General features: G+C 45.5%; 1 protein-coding gene across 7 annotated transcripts in view; it reads right to left on the bottom strand.

Moving 5' to 3' along the window:
- Positions 1-2,891: 2,891 nt before the first annotated feature.
- Positions 2,892-14,008, bottom strand: part of EEF2K (eukaryotic elongation factor 2 kinase) — a 76,586-nt gene continuing 65,469 nt past the window's right edge. For all 7 annotated transcript variants that reach the window (XM_048224630.2, XM_026515585.4, XM_048224627.2 and 4 more), the window contains 3 exons: positions 11,619-11,743; positions 7,620-7,798; positions 2,892-6,319 (listed from right to left, as the gene is read on the bottom strand). In XM_048224630.2, coding sequence (XP_048080587.1) covers positions 6,210-6,319; positions 7,620-7,798; positions 11,619-11,743 — 414 coding nt within the window. In that variant the 3' untranslated portion in view covers positions 2,892-6,209. The remainder of the gene's footprint in view (positions 6,320-7,619; positions 7,799-11,618; positions 11,744-14,008) is intronic.

Below are 14,008 nucleotides of genomic sequence, written 5' to 3'. Positions count from 1 at the left end.
CTGCCTTCGGCTCAGGGCGTGATCCCAGTGTTCTGGGATCGAGTCCCACATCGGGCTCCTCCGCTATGAGCCTGCTTCTTCCTCTCCCACTCCCCCTGCTTGTGTTCCCTCTCTCGCTGGCTGTCTCTATCTCTGTCAAATAAATAAATAAAATCTTAAAAAAAAAAAAAAGACTATTACACTTGTTTTTTTCTAATAGATACTACTTAATATTAGGAGCTCCATTTCTCCAGAATTTAGTTTATAATTGGGAAAACTAAAAATGTGCATTAAATAAAAAAGAAGCATGTAGGAAGAAAAACAAGTGAGTGTTTCAAATGGTTCATAAAAGGAAAATACCAGACCCAGTCCTAACGAGACTTAGGAGCTCCTTTTGGTGACCTGAAATACTCGTAAGTATGTCAAGGTAGAAGGAAAGAAACCAAACCTTTCTGGAACTCTCACTGTATTGCAGTGAAAAGTATTTGCTTACTGCTAAATGATTTGTATACTGGTAGGACTGAGTTCACTTCTTTAAATTTTAATCAACACATGCCAAATATAATTTAGTAAAAATGACAACTATACCTACATGCAAGTTCAATTTCTATTAAAAGCCTGCATGAAAATCTTATCTAGGAAAAGAAAATCTTAGAACTCTGGTCCCAAATTTTAAACGGCCAAGGGAAAGATCGTTAAAACAAAACAAACCCCAAAAAACATACAGGGGTACCTGGCTGGCTCAGTTGGAAGAGCATATGACTATTGGTTTTGGGGTTGTGAGTTCAAGCCTTGTGTGGGTGCAGAGATTAAAGATAAAACAATAAATAAAAGATAAAGATTAAAAAAAAACCCCGCACATATATAATCTTGGGCTGTTCTTAGCTAATTTCTCCACAAAGCAAAAGTAATAACAATTTTAAGTGTTTCATTATAGAATACCGTACAGCTTGGTTTGCCTGTTCCTCTGATTCAGAATTTTCTAACACATTTTTCATCTTTTTGGGGTTTTTTGTTGACAACGTGGGAAACAAACACAGAAGGAAGTGCAGATAAAATTAAATGCCCTTAAAACCTGCAGACCGTTGACAAATACTTGAGGCAGGCAGAGTGTTAACAGTTCCTCCAAGGAGCTCCCAACTGTCTTAATGTCAGTGACTTGCTAGAGAGAAAAACCACCTTGGACTGACAAAGCAAGTATCCTGTGCGTCTTCTTTAGCGTATGAAAATCCTTTTGGAACTTCCCTTATCTTTACTTCCCCCAACCCCAAAATGTATCATCGGTTGCTCTTCACAATCCTAGGGCAGCAGCAGCTCTGTCCCCAGACTTAATCACCTTTTTTTGCACCGAAGACATCTCAAGGATCCTTTCTTGGCCTTCGGCTCTGGACCCCAACAGCACTACTCCAAAAAACATCATTGATGTTCCACTTCCTGGGAGAGCTCTTCCATTATTTTCCAACCCTTTAAGTTACTCATTTCTGTAAGAATACACTCAATTTACAAGAGCTCTTTTGTTGTGTGAATTTTTAGAATTGCATCTGTTCTTTTCATGGATGCGAAAAAAAAATTTTAAGATTTTTAAGTAATCTCTACACTCCACACGGGGCTTGTAACAACCCGGAGAGGAAGAGTCACTCACTCCACCCACTGAACCAGCCAGGCACCCCTGCAATATCTTTTTTTTTAAGATTGTGTTTATTTTAGAGACAGCATGAGCAGGAGGGGCAGAGAGAGAGAGAGAGAATCTCAGAGTCCACGCTGAGCACCAAGCCCAATGTGTCTCGCCCCCAGAACTCTGAAATCATGACTTGAGCTGAAACCAGGAGTCAGACGCCTAACCCACTGCGCCACCCAGGCACCCCACCCCTGCAATATCTTAGCTAAGGAAACTAACCATAGCTTTTTGTTTCTTAAGGTATCCTCCTTCTTGCATTTCGTTTGCTCCAAGATGGTCTCTTCTGTTGATTGGTTCTGGCGTCTTTTGTGTGAAATGCTTACGGGTCCTTACACAGGGATCTTTGGCCGGCTATTCAAGTTTTTAAAAATGGGCCTCTAAAAGGTGTGGGAATTCCTGTGGATGTGGGGTTTGGTGGCTTGAGGTCTTTCCAGTGAGGTGCTCCCTCCAGCCAGTTTCCTTAGGAGGAAGGACTTTTAAGTAGTTCATCTCAGATTCCCTAGGGCTTTCTCCAGTTGTCTGCCTTCTGCCAGGAGGGTCAAAGTCAGGTTGCCAATGCCTGGCAGCAAAGGAGGAAAAGGCGGCTGGTGAAGCCTTTACAGCCAATATGGAAACTTCCCCCTAACCCTCTTTTCTGTAGAGCAGTCAGACTTTACTGTGCCTGGCCTCCCAGGCTTCTGCAGGGTGATGGACAGGCAGCAGCCTCGCTACACAGGGCAGGTGAACAGGTCTAGTGGTCTGATCCTTTAAGTCTTTCAACGGACCCTGTGTTTTTAGCCCCATTTCATTTTCCCCTCTCCTTCCAGAGGTTCCAGGTGCCAATGCCTCAGCCTTTGGGGGTGGCGGCGTTCTCAGTGCTAATTCAATTATAATCTTCTGCTTTCCAGCCTCATGGGCTTATGCCACTAGGAAAATCTCTTTCCTGTCATTTTAGTGGGGCCTCAGGAAGCCAATGGACCTAAATATGTGACTTCAGTGTACTATGCATAAGTTCACATTTCTTTAAGTTGAAAAAGCATTAGTTTGAAACCAAACGATCATACCGGTGACCAAGATTTTCTTAAGTTCTGGATCACAAAACATCTTTAACATGCATTATCTTCTCTGAGGCGGATGACAACTTCAAAGTATAAAGATTATTCTTTGTTTTATGGATGAGAAGAATCAGGGGAGGAAAATAAAGGTTCACATACTTTAAAGCAAAAGGACAGCACAGGGCCAAATCTAGACGAAATTTTTTTTTAAAAATTACAATTTATTGGAAATATTAAAAATCAGGAGAACTCGCATTAACAAATCCAATTTCAGCAGCTCTTCAGAGACTGGAAAACGGGGCGACATGGCGCCCGCACGCTTCTCATGGTGACAATCACTTGGAGCTCTATCCCAGCTGCTCCTTTCAGACGGAGCCTGGGTTCCCAGACAGCTGCTTCATCCGGGCAGCCACTCTGTCCCATGTTACTACGAGGCATTTGAATTTGAGACCAGAAACAAAGAGACCACTTTATTTGAAAAGACAACATGAACTGAGTACATATGCAAACATAAACATATAACACAGGCCACTTCTCTGGGTCCCACCCAGAGTCCACCTTGTCTAGGTTAAACGGTTACCTTGAGACTAGAAACAGGAGTTAACAGGCACAAATCCATGCAGAGAATATCCATATTTTGTCTCTTTTCCCCCACACAAGCTGCATATACCTTTGTAAACGTGTTGATTTATAAATCATGTCCAGTAGGGCAGAAAAATGTGCTGGGATGAAAGGAAGTCACTAAGACAGCAACGAGGACACTTTACCTGGCTTGGTTCCCCAAGTTCGCATTTGATGATGAATTCCCACAGTGCCTCAGGGGAAGGGATATTCAGATGCCCTGGGGTTTGGGATTTTTTTTTTTTCCTTCTTACATCCATAAAGTCTGCTTAAAAAAAAAACAAAAACAAAAAACCTAAAGCAAACCCGAGAGGGACATTACACTCTAGTCTTATTTTAAATTTTATTCCCGGGATCCTCTAAATAACAGCGCCTTTCAAATCCTAGCTACAGCTAGCTAACCAGCAGGGTCACTGTTGAGAGTCTATCTTTCAAAACCTTGGTTTCTCCATCTACGATGGAAGATATAGGACTATATCCCAGACTGTTCTCCTGAACCTTCACCTGCCCTTGATGATGGTCTCTGATGTCTTCCCAATTGGGCTGGAATGTCCTGGGGTTGTCTTTTGTTTTTGCATGCCCAGAATCTATGGGGAAAAAAAAAAAAAAAGATGCCCTAACCAGCTTTAGCAGGCACAAAACTAGGTTTTGAAGGTGGGAGAAGTTTTCCTACTGGCTCAGAAGGATCTCGGCCTCTTGCAGATCATTTGACTCTCACTGGTCCTGAATAAGCATTTGCTTAGCTATGTATCCAGGCCATCCCAGCCTCCTGGAAGATAAGGTGGCTGAGTTAAGGCCATGGAGGTGGGTGGGTTGGAACTGGAGGGGTGACATCACAAGCCAATTCAGACAACAAATTGTTACTGGTTGGAAGACTTGGCGCCTCGGATTAGGTGCTGTGAGTAGGGCTGGCTCTCCATTTGCTCACACGTTTACCGTTTATCGAGTGCTCACTCTGCCAAGGCACTGTGTTTTTGAGCACTGAAAGCTGTAACGCTGAGACAGCTTCTGGCTTCAGAGCACACTATAGTGACCCTTAGTCAAGGACTGGAGCCGGAGTTGGCAAACTACTGCCTAGGCAGCCTGTTCTGGTAAATAAAGTTTTATTGGAACACCAGCCAAGCTCATTCATTTAGGTACTGTTCCTTGGTGTTTCTTCACAACAGCAGGGCTGAGTAGTTACAACAGAGACCCTATGACCTACAAAGCCTACAATATTTACTATCTGGCCTTTTACCAGAGGTAAGAGATAAGTTACAATCAAGCTGCTTCTCATGTACGTTTACCATATGCAATTTAACTAGATGCACGGGTTTAAAATACACAGATGAAAAACCTAACACAAGCCAACTTTCTTGACTGGCTGCAAATGAAAAAAGGGTGATCTGTCCCAACCTGTAAAGGAAGCTTGTTGTGGTGAATCCATATGCAAAAATGAGGGATACTGTAACTTACAGGTGGTCTAAAGGATTTTTTCCAAGGGCAACTCGGAGTCAGCTTGATTTTTTCCACCTGTGCACACCCTGAACTTTAGAACCAAAGGTTCAGATGCTGGCCCAGGTTCAGGACTCCACAGCACTTAACAGTATTGTGCTGAAAGAGCTGTTTTAATGGACAGATAAGAACGGTTTCTATGCCACATTCTGCTTGTTTGGTTTTCACTTTTTAACACAGAAAGAGAGGCTGCTTTAGCACCTGGGCTTGATCAAAGCAGTGTGTGTTCTTTGCCTTGACACACCGGCTGAAATCATACTGGTATTAAATCTTACTCCTTTTAAGGGGAAAGCTCATGAAATGCAGAGCCACATTCTGGCCCTGGGGAAACTACTGGAATTAGTTAAGTGTTTATAGTTCTTGCCCTCTCTTCCTCAAACATCTTAGATAAATCTCAAGGGGCCGCTGCTGAAATCGTACTGCTGCAATTTACAAGAAAATCAGCCCAGCTTCAAGCAGAAAATGGCAAGGACAGGGGTTGGGGAACAGAGCCTACATACGAACGTCAGATGCTAAGAAAACACAGAGGAACACTGTACAAAGTACTTTAGTTACACTGTGGATGCTGCCACTGAGATGCGAAGTATGTGTCTGCTTGGAGGAAAGGCTCCAAATCCAAATTTCGGTTCTTACACGTAAAATGTTTGAGGCGCACCCACTTCCACACTAGCTAAGTTAGAGGTAGTAAATGTGTGCATACGAAAAAAATCCAATCTGTTTTCTAAAGCCCACTGCAGAAAGCATGCTAAAAAACGGAATTTGGCTGTATTCCAGAAAATCAGTTGCATTTGGGAAGGAAATTAAACTACAAGATTAGCAAACGGTTAGTGTGTGGGCCTTTGCCAAGAACGGAAGGGGGCTTGGGTACCGTACAATCTCACATCCACAGAACGATGCCATGCATGCTTCCAAATGCTCTGAGAAGTATGGCTTTGCACTAAGTCATGATAATACGCACCCCAAGGAAAATTAATTTGCAGCTCTACCTTCCCCATTATGATTCAGGAAACAAGTTCTGTGGGCCTGAGATTTCATTTCAATAGAGCCTGAAAAAGCTGGCGAATAAAGCCCAAAGCCCTATTTTTCTAATTCATGGCAGAAAAGCACTTTCTTATATCTCATGACCGCCCCCCCCAAAAAAGCTCAAAACAATACGCTGGTTCATTGGGCTGCTTTTTCAATCCCCACTCCCCAAGATACTGCCCTAAGGGACAGCTGCAGAGTCTTCGCCAATAGCAAAGACATTTTCAAGAGTCAAAAAACGAAATACAAAAGTTGATTTACAACACAGTAAAAATACTTGCCCTTTCCCGCCAAAAAACCCCTAAAGAAGTCAATAAGTCTTTTCCCTCCCCGTCTTAGCCTTTTTGCTTGGGACTGGCCGGCAGTGTTTTCCTGGCAAGCTATTCCTCCATCTGCGCCCAGGCCTCCTCCGCCTTCTCGTAGTACTGGTTGGCCAGCCGGCCCTTCATGGCTTCCATCGCTGCCTCGGCTGCCTGTGTGTACAAGTCGCCTGAAGAAGAGCAAAGTGGGGCACAAAGAGGTGAACCACCTGTCATTTTTGCCAGTCCCGTGTCCCGGACCCCTTCCTGGGAACAGCCATCCTGAGCTCCTCATCCTCTTACCCCCGCCGTGGAACCTGGGTGGGCACGTGATTCAAGCCTAACCAATCAAAGCACTCTCCCCATTCCCACTTGGCCATAGGGACTTCCATATAGCCAATCAGACATCCAGACATAGACACAGCCAATCAGAGTAAGCCATCTCAATGAGCTCAGTGATTGGTTTAGGGGTGGGTGGGGGGATTCCATTTGAGCCAATGAGAATCGGGCTGAGGATTTTTACAAGACTAATTGGGAGGAATGCATGAAAGGGGAAGAAATAAAGATTATTAACAGCCTCGTGTCAGTTCTGGAGAGTTTTGCTTCCAAGGAAATCTGTGCAACGTGTACAAAAACACTTGGTTTTCAGAGTTTTTTGGATTTAGAAATTTCAAATAAGGGATTCCAGAATTGCATTATTACTTGCTTAGGGGTTGTTGTTTTTTAATACCACATTAAAAAACACTTTTGAACTTTTAAATTTAGGATCATCCTATGAAATCAGGAGTCCAGTATGTTTAATATGTAACAGAAAAAATATATATATAACATGCAGGTCAACTGATGAATGGATAAAGAAAATGTGGTGTATTTACAGGATGGAATATCGTTTGGTAATAAAAAGGAATGACATACTGATACATGTTACAACATGGATGAACCCTGAAAACATGATGCTAAGTGAAGGAAGCCAGATACAAAAGGCCACATATTGTATGAGTCCATTTATATGAAACATCTAGAACAGGCAAATCCATACAGACAGGCAGTAGGTTGGTGGTTTCCAGGGACAGAGGGAAGAAATGGGGAGTCACCGCTACCAGGTGATGGAAATGTTCTGAAATTAAATAGTGGTGATGGTTGCACGATATGATAAATATATTAAAAGCCACAGAACCATACACTTAAAAACGGTGAATTTTATGTAATGAAATGTCAGTTCAATTTTTAAAACTGTAGAAATACCAAACTCCTAATATGTAACCATTAAAATAAAAATGTTCATCTGCATACCAGCTCCATAAAGCCCCCTCCTAAACCAGCACCACGTGGGCATCCAGCCCGGCACACAGGGCCAGTAGGAATCTTTCTCCTCTCCAAGGAATGAAGAGACTCGGTCTTGTGTCTTGCTGTAATTCCCACTGAGACAGGCACTATGGCCCTCCTGGCCTAGCCCTGTCCCCACACAGGGGCTGGTTCATCAGGCCCTACCTGATCTCTGTGGGTCCTTCTCCAGTCCGCAACCGCCGGTGAACAGCATCTCAGCCTCCCTGGCCAGCAGCGTGTACCGAGGCTCATCCTGCATCCCGTCATACTCACCGCCCTCGTCACAGTCTGTCATCTCCAGGGCAGTGTTGTACCAGTGCAGAGCCTCTGGCCAGTCTTGGGACCTTCCAGGGCATACAAGGGAAAAGTCCGAAGTTACCAAGGAAATGGGCAGGAGGGAAGAGGCCCATCAGCAGGAGGGACAAGTCAGGGATCCCAGTGGGGCCACCACCTATGATTCATGACCCACAGTACCCAATGCTACCACATCTAAGGGGTGTCATTCACATTGTACATTTACGTATGAAGACATCTGTCAGGTAGCTTTCCCTAGCAAGATTGGTATATTACACAATTTTCCAACAGATGATGTACAGTATCTTGAGGAAGGGGGCATTTTTTTTAGTAAGTACAAAATCACACTATGGGCTAGCATTAGCAGTGGCTGGGACACCAGCCAATCTGCCCTATGACTCAGGCAGGAAAAGAGGTGGGTGGGGAACCCTTTGCCAGGGCCTCCAGAACCACCCGAGCTAACAGCAGTCCCTCAGCCCCATCTTATCCTCTGCCTGTGCTGGCCAGCTCTGGCTCTCCTCCAGCACAACACAGGGCTCTCCCCAGAGCAGTGGGCTTCTCTCTCTGGCTCTGCCCCTCTACCGTCAATTCTTTTTCCCTACTACAGCACAGGAACAGCCAAGCCACCGAGGGCAGACACAGGTTCCATGCAAATCTGAACATGAAATAAAGAGCAAACAGGGCAGCGGGCTTTTTCTTGGAGTGTACTAACTAAGCATGTGAGTACTATGTATAGCACATCAGGAAAGAGCAAAGAGAAATGCAGATAAGAAAGTCTATGGGTCTCGTGAAATATTCCAAGAGCCACAGCTCCCATGATTTGCTGGCCTCTCCTCTGAGGCCCTACCTGACCTGGCTCCACCTGTCTACACTCTCATTAATCTCCTTCCATGCCGAACTGGCTGGGCCCTCTTCTCCTCCCTGAACATGCCAGACCCTGTCTGCCCCTGGGCCTTCACACCTGCTGCTCCCTCTGCTTGGAGCATTCATTCTTTGTCCTTCCATACCTGACTCCTCATCCCCTCAACCTCAGCTCATACATCACCTCTTTGGAGGCACCATCCCCAAACACCCCATTTCCCACAATCACCTCAATCTGTAATTCTGTTTACTTATTCACTTGCGTATCACGGTTTCCCCTGGCTAGGACATAAACTCCGAGAAGCCTGGAACTTTGTTTTGTCCACTGCGGCATTCCCAGGGCCTGGCAAATAGCTCAGCCTCCCTCAATGTCTGAAGGAAGAAATGTGAACACGTGGCTGGCTGGGATGGGATTCGGGAGATGACACTGATTCCATTTTATTTCATAGAAAGGGCCAATAATTTGAAAATTACCAGTGACATACCTGACAAACTAGGGTTTTAACAGTGGACTGGAAGTCACTGAGCTACATGATCTCACTCTTTTCAGCTTTCACCCTCCCCAATCTAGAAGGGCAAAGCAGACCTGCCTCAAACACATTACATGGGAAAGAAGAGAAAGGGCCTAATCTCTCCCTGCCCACCCCCACCCGACTCTACACCCAGTGGTCAGGGTGCCCACCCTGCCTTGGAATTTCCAGTGACTTTTTCTTCCCGTGTTAAGTGGTAACTTCTGAGAAGGCTGAAACCACATAAATGCAAATTTGGGCCTACATGGGGCCCTGCCTTACCCAGAGCTGGCCCTTAATTAACGCTCCCTGAATGGAAGAGGCTGGAACTGCTTGGAATGAGGAAGAAGAATAAGAAAATGACTATAGCAGAAGCTATAAAAGAAAATTGTGATAGATTTAACTACACGAATATTAGAAACCAGTTGCCCCAAACCCAGTACAATGGTCGAGTGGAACATACGCTCCCCCTCCCCCAGAGTAATGGCAGCCATCCCTGAAAAACATTTTTTTTTAAAAAGAGAAGCATATGCCTAGGAGTTGATAGCCTTAATATTAAATAATTCTTAACAGGGGCGCCTGGGTGGCTGAGTCGGTTAAGCGTCTGCTTTCAGCTCGGGTCATGATCTCCGGGTCCTAGGATCGAGCCCCACATCGGGCTCCCTGCTCAGTGGAGAATCTGCTTCTCTCTCTCCCTCTGCTGCTCCCCCTGCTTGTGCTCTCTCTCATTCTCATAAATAAATAAATAAATAAATAAATAAATAAATAAATCTGAAAGAAAAATTCTTAACCAATCAAAAATAAAACAAAACACTATCATCCCAAGTAAAAAGTAAACAAAAGGCATAAGGAGAAAACATACAAGAGCAAAGACTTCCTAAAGACCCCAGAGACAAATCTTCAATGTCCAGCTCCAGGCCCTCCCACCCATGCTGGGCTCCCCCACGGCCATCAACGGGCATCACACATGTTGGCATTTGACCTGACATAACCATGTCATGTTGTTTTGGTTCACCTCCTCTCCACGCCAGTCCACTGAGGAGCAGGCCAATGCATAGTACACTGGAGAAAAGGGGAGAAGACCCAAGATTTGGCCCTGTCACTTGCTAGCTATCTGACCACGGGCAAGTCCCCTCACTTCTCAGAACTAGTCGAGTCATCCACGTAACGGGGCTAAAAGACCTGCCCTGTCTGCGTCAGGGAGAAGTGTTGGTTCATTCATTTGACTACTAAGCCAGGCCCCACGGTAAGCGCTGGGATTAGAGAGATGCAAGGAGACCCGATTCTTGCTCTCAATGAGATATAATCACAGATATGAAGGTACGGTCCAAATAGAAGGGGGCATTATTGTCACACAGCAGATATCTGATCCGTTTTTGGGCTGCGTGATATGCAGAACAGGAAGGATGTCACGTAGCGAGACATTTTAAACACTGAGAGCTGGATATGACACAGCCACAGTCCTGATGTTCCCTAAACCCAGGGAAGGGAGATGAGACCTTGGCCCAAAGAGGGGGGAAGGTCCAGTATAAACAATAAACGTGCCCACCTGCTCCCGTCCAGGGAGCCAGGGGCTCCTGAGGACAGCAGGAGTAGCTGTGATCCAGTGGGGTCCACAGGGCTGAGCAATGGGTCCAATGACCAGTTTCATTCCACCAAATAGTCTCCACTGCTGGGACCTCTGGGACTTCCCACTGGCTAAGCCAAGAAAATGAGGTGAAGCTCTCTTCCTCCCACTGCAGAAAGCAGTCCTGGCCCCCGAGCCCAAGGAGACAGCTGGAAAAGTGCCGGCACCTGCAGAGTCGTGGCCTCCAGGAGACTCAGAGCCACTCTGGAAACTCACACCAGGCCTAAGCCACCGTTGGAGCTCGCTCCCCTCCCACCTCTCCCTCTCCGAAGTGAGAAACAATAAAAATAAAAGTAGAGGGGCGTCTGGGTGGCTCAGTTGTTTAAGCTACCACTTTTGATTTCGGCTCAGGTCACAATCTCAGAGTCGTGGGCTCCATGCTCATCGGGGAGTCTGAGATTCTCGCTCTTCTTCTCCTTCTGCCCCTCCCCCACACACTCTCTCTCAAAAAAATAAAAATAAAAATAAATAAAAGTGTTCTTTAAAAAAATAATAAATAAAAGTAGAAAGAGGAAATTAAATCACCCTTAATCCTATCATCTAGGGACAACCACTCTGGATCGAAAGCAAACCTTTTTACATAATGGTTAAGAGGTCCATCATTTATCTATCATTTATCTCACGCTGAATCTGCCAGGCACAGTGAGAATTACAGGCATCATCTCAATTAACCCTCACACAACCACCCTGGGATACAGTTTCTTTAATTATTCCCATTTCACACCATGAAGAGACTGAGATCAGGGAGGTGAAATATCTCGTCCACCGTAGGAGCCTGGGACTGGGGAACCCGGGTCTGTGCTGCTACTGAGGGGAAACCCCCACCCGCAGCCCAACATCCCACCAGCTCTGCCTGAGCGACAGCCACAGTACCTGTCTGGGCTGAGGTTCTGGCCCGTGTCAAAAGCCCGAGCCACCAGGATCATGGACTGTCTGTCGCCAGCTTCAGCTGCCTTCAGTAAGTATTCGAATCCTTTGGTTTTATTCTCTTCTGAATCCTGTCAATACAAACCAAAGAGGGGGAGAGAGACAGAGATGCGGCAGGGAGGAATGGAAGCTTAGTCTACTCTTTTTTTTTTTTTAAGATTTTAATTATTTATTTGAGAGAGAGAAAAAAAGCAAGAAGCAAGTTCCCTGCTCAGCAGGGAGCCCGATACGGGACTCGATCCCTGGACCCCGAGATCATGAATCTGAGCCGAAAGCAGGCATTTAACCAACTGAGTCACCCAGGCACCCCAGCTTAGCCCACCCTTGCTCACTGTACTCCATTTGCTCCAATTCCTGCAAGAGCCACATCGTCTCCTGCCTCCAGTAGGGCTCTCCGCTTCCATTATTTAAAAAGTTCTTATTTTTATGTACTTATTTTTTAACATTTTCTTTTACTGAGATGTAATTCACATACTGTACAATTCATCCATTTAAAGCACACAATTCAGTGGGTTTTAGTATATTCACAGAATGTGCAACTATCACCATTATCAATTTCAGAATATTTTCATCAGCCCAAGAAGAAACCAAAACACCATACCCCTCCACCATCACCTCCCAAATGCCCCATCCCACCCAGCCCTAAGTAACCACTAGCCTACATTCTGTCTCTAGAAATCTCTCTATTCTGGACACTGTATATACCATCATACATTATGTGGTCTGCTAGCACTTGCTTCTTTAACTTAACCTAAAGGTTTTAATGTATCAGTGCTTTGTTCTTTTTATGGCCAATTAACATTCCATTGTATGGATATATGACATTTTATTCATCAGTTGGTAGACGTCTGGATTGTTTCCACCTTCTGGCTATTGTGAATAATGCTGCTATGAACATCTGTTACGAGTTTTCACATGGATGTGTGTTTTTATTCTCTTGGGTAGATACCCAGGAGTGGAGTCGCTGGGTCACATGTACTCTATGCTTGGCCTTTGGAGGCGCTGCCCAACTGTTTCCCACCGTGGCTGCACCCTGTTACATTCCCACCAACACTCCCCATTCCTACCTGCTTCCATGCTGCTCCCCCAAGATCCTTCCCATCGCAGCGGCCACAGAGATGCTTTTAAAGACCAAGTCAGGTCATAGTACTCTATCAAAAGCTGCTCTATGGCTTCTTACCTTACTCAGAGACAAATCCCAAACCCTCCTATCAGCCCACCAGGCCCTTCTCAACCTTTGGGCTTCAAGAAGACCACCTGTTGTCCCCATATCCATTCTCCTCCACCATATTTTTGCCAGCACATGGATGAAAAGCTAAAAACTACATTTCTCAGCCTCCCCTGTAGCCAGAATCTGTGTCCTAACACGAGAAGTCTGTCCAGCCCCTCTGTCACATTCCCTGTCGTATTTTTTTCCCCAGCATATCAGAACAATGCCCGGCACAGGAAGTGCTCAATAAAGGCTACTTATTTTTAATTCTGTTGGAAAGATTCTTATTTGTTAATTATGGTCTGTACGACATCCTTTCCCACCTGAAAAGTTTGCTCCATGAGAGCAGGAACCTAGGACAGTGCCAAGTGTAGGAGACTTTCAAAAAACGTGTGGAATAAATGCATGTCTTAGCAAAAACAACAACAGCAACGCAAGTTCCAAAGGAGGGGGTCACTGGAGAAAGTGGGTGATGGGCTTTCTAGAGCGCACAGCGGCTTCTCAGGGTGCATGCCCATCGTTTTACTTGCTAAGCCATAAGCCTGCTGGGACACAGCTCACTTCCTTCCGGCCTGCCCTGTCCTAACCACAAAGCTCTGTCCCACCACACTCCTGCTAGTGGAAGCTGCCAGAGTCCATCCTCCAGAGAAAGGCCTTCGGGATGCCTAAAGATGGGGAAACTGAAATGGCCTCTCGATTCCTTTACAAGGGTGCCAGGGTGTGGTGTGTGCAAACAGCCTGAGGTCACAAGGAGACTTGCCCCCCAGTCCTGGCCCCTCACCACTCATCCTGGGCTCTGAGATTCCTTTCTGCAGGCCTCAGATCCTTCTGAGCGTCCTCTCTGTGCCAGGCTTGCAGGCGGATGCTGGGGGAATGGGCCTAGGCTGCTGTACGTCACTCTCATGACAGCTGACTGTGAAATTATCAGGAAGTTTTTTTGTCCTTAAAGATTTTACTTATTTATTGTTTTTTTTTTTTTTTTGAAAGGGAGAGCGGGGGGAGAGGCAGAGGGAGTGGGAGGGAATCTTAAGCTGGCGCCATACCTAGTACAGAGCCAACTCGGGCCTCTATCCCACAACCCCGAGATTGTGACCTGAGTCGAAATGAACGCTTAACTGCTTCATCA

This window comes from Ursus arctos, unplaced genomic scaffold (assembly GCF_023065955.2).
Source record: "Ursus arctos isolate Adak ecotype North America unplaced genomic scaffold, UrsArc2.0 scaffold_2, whole genome shotgun sequence".
Taxonomy (NCBI): domain Eukaryota; kingdom Metazoa; phylum Chordata; class Mammalia; order Carnivora; family Ursidae; genus Ursus; species Ursus arctos.
Note: the sequence above shows the minus strand (reverse complement) of the source record. Positions and strands in the feature narration are given on the sequence as shown.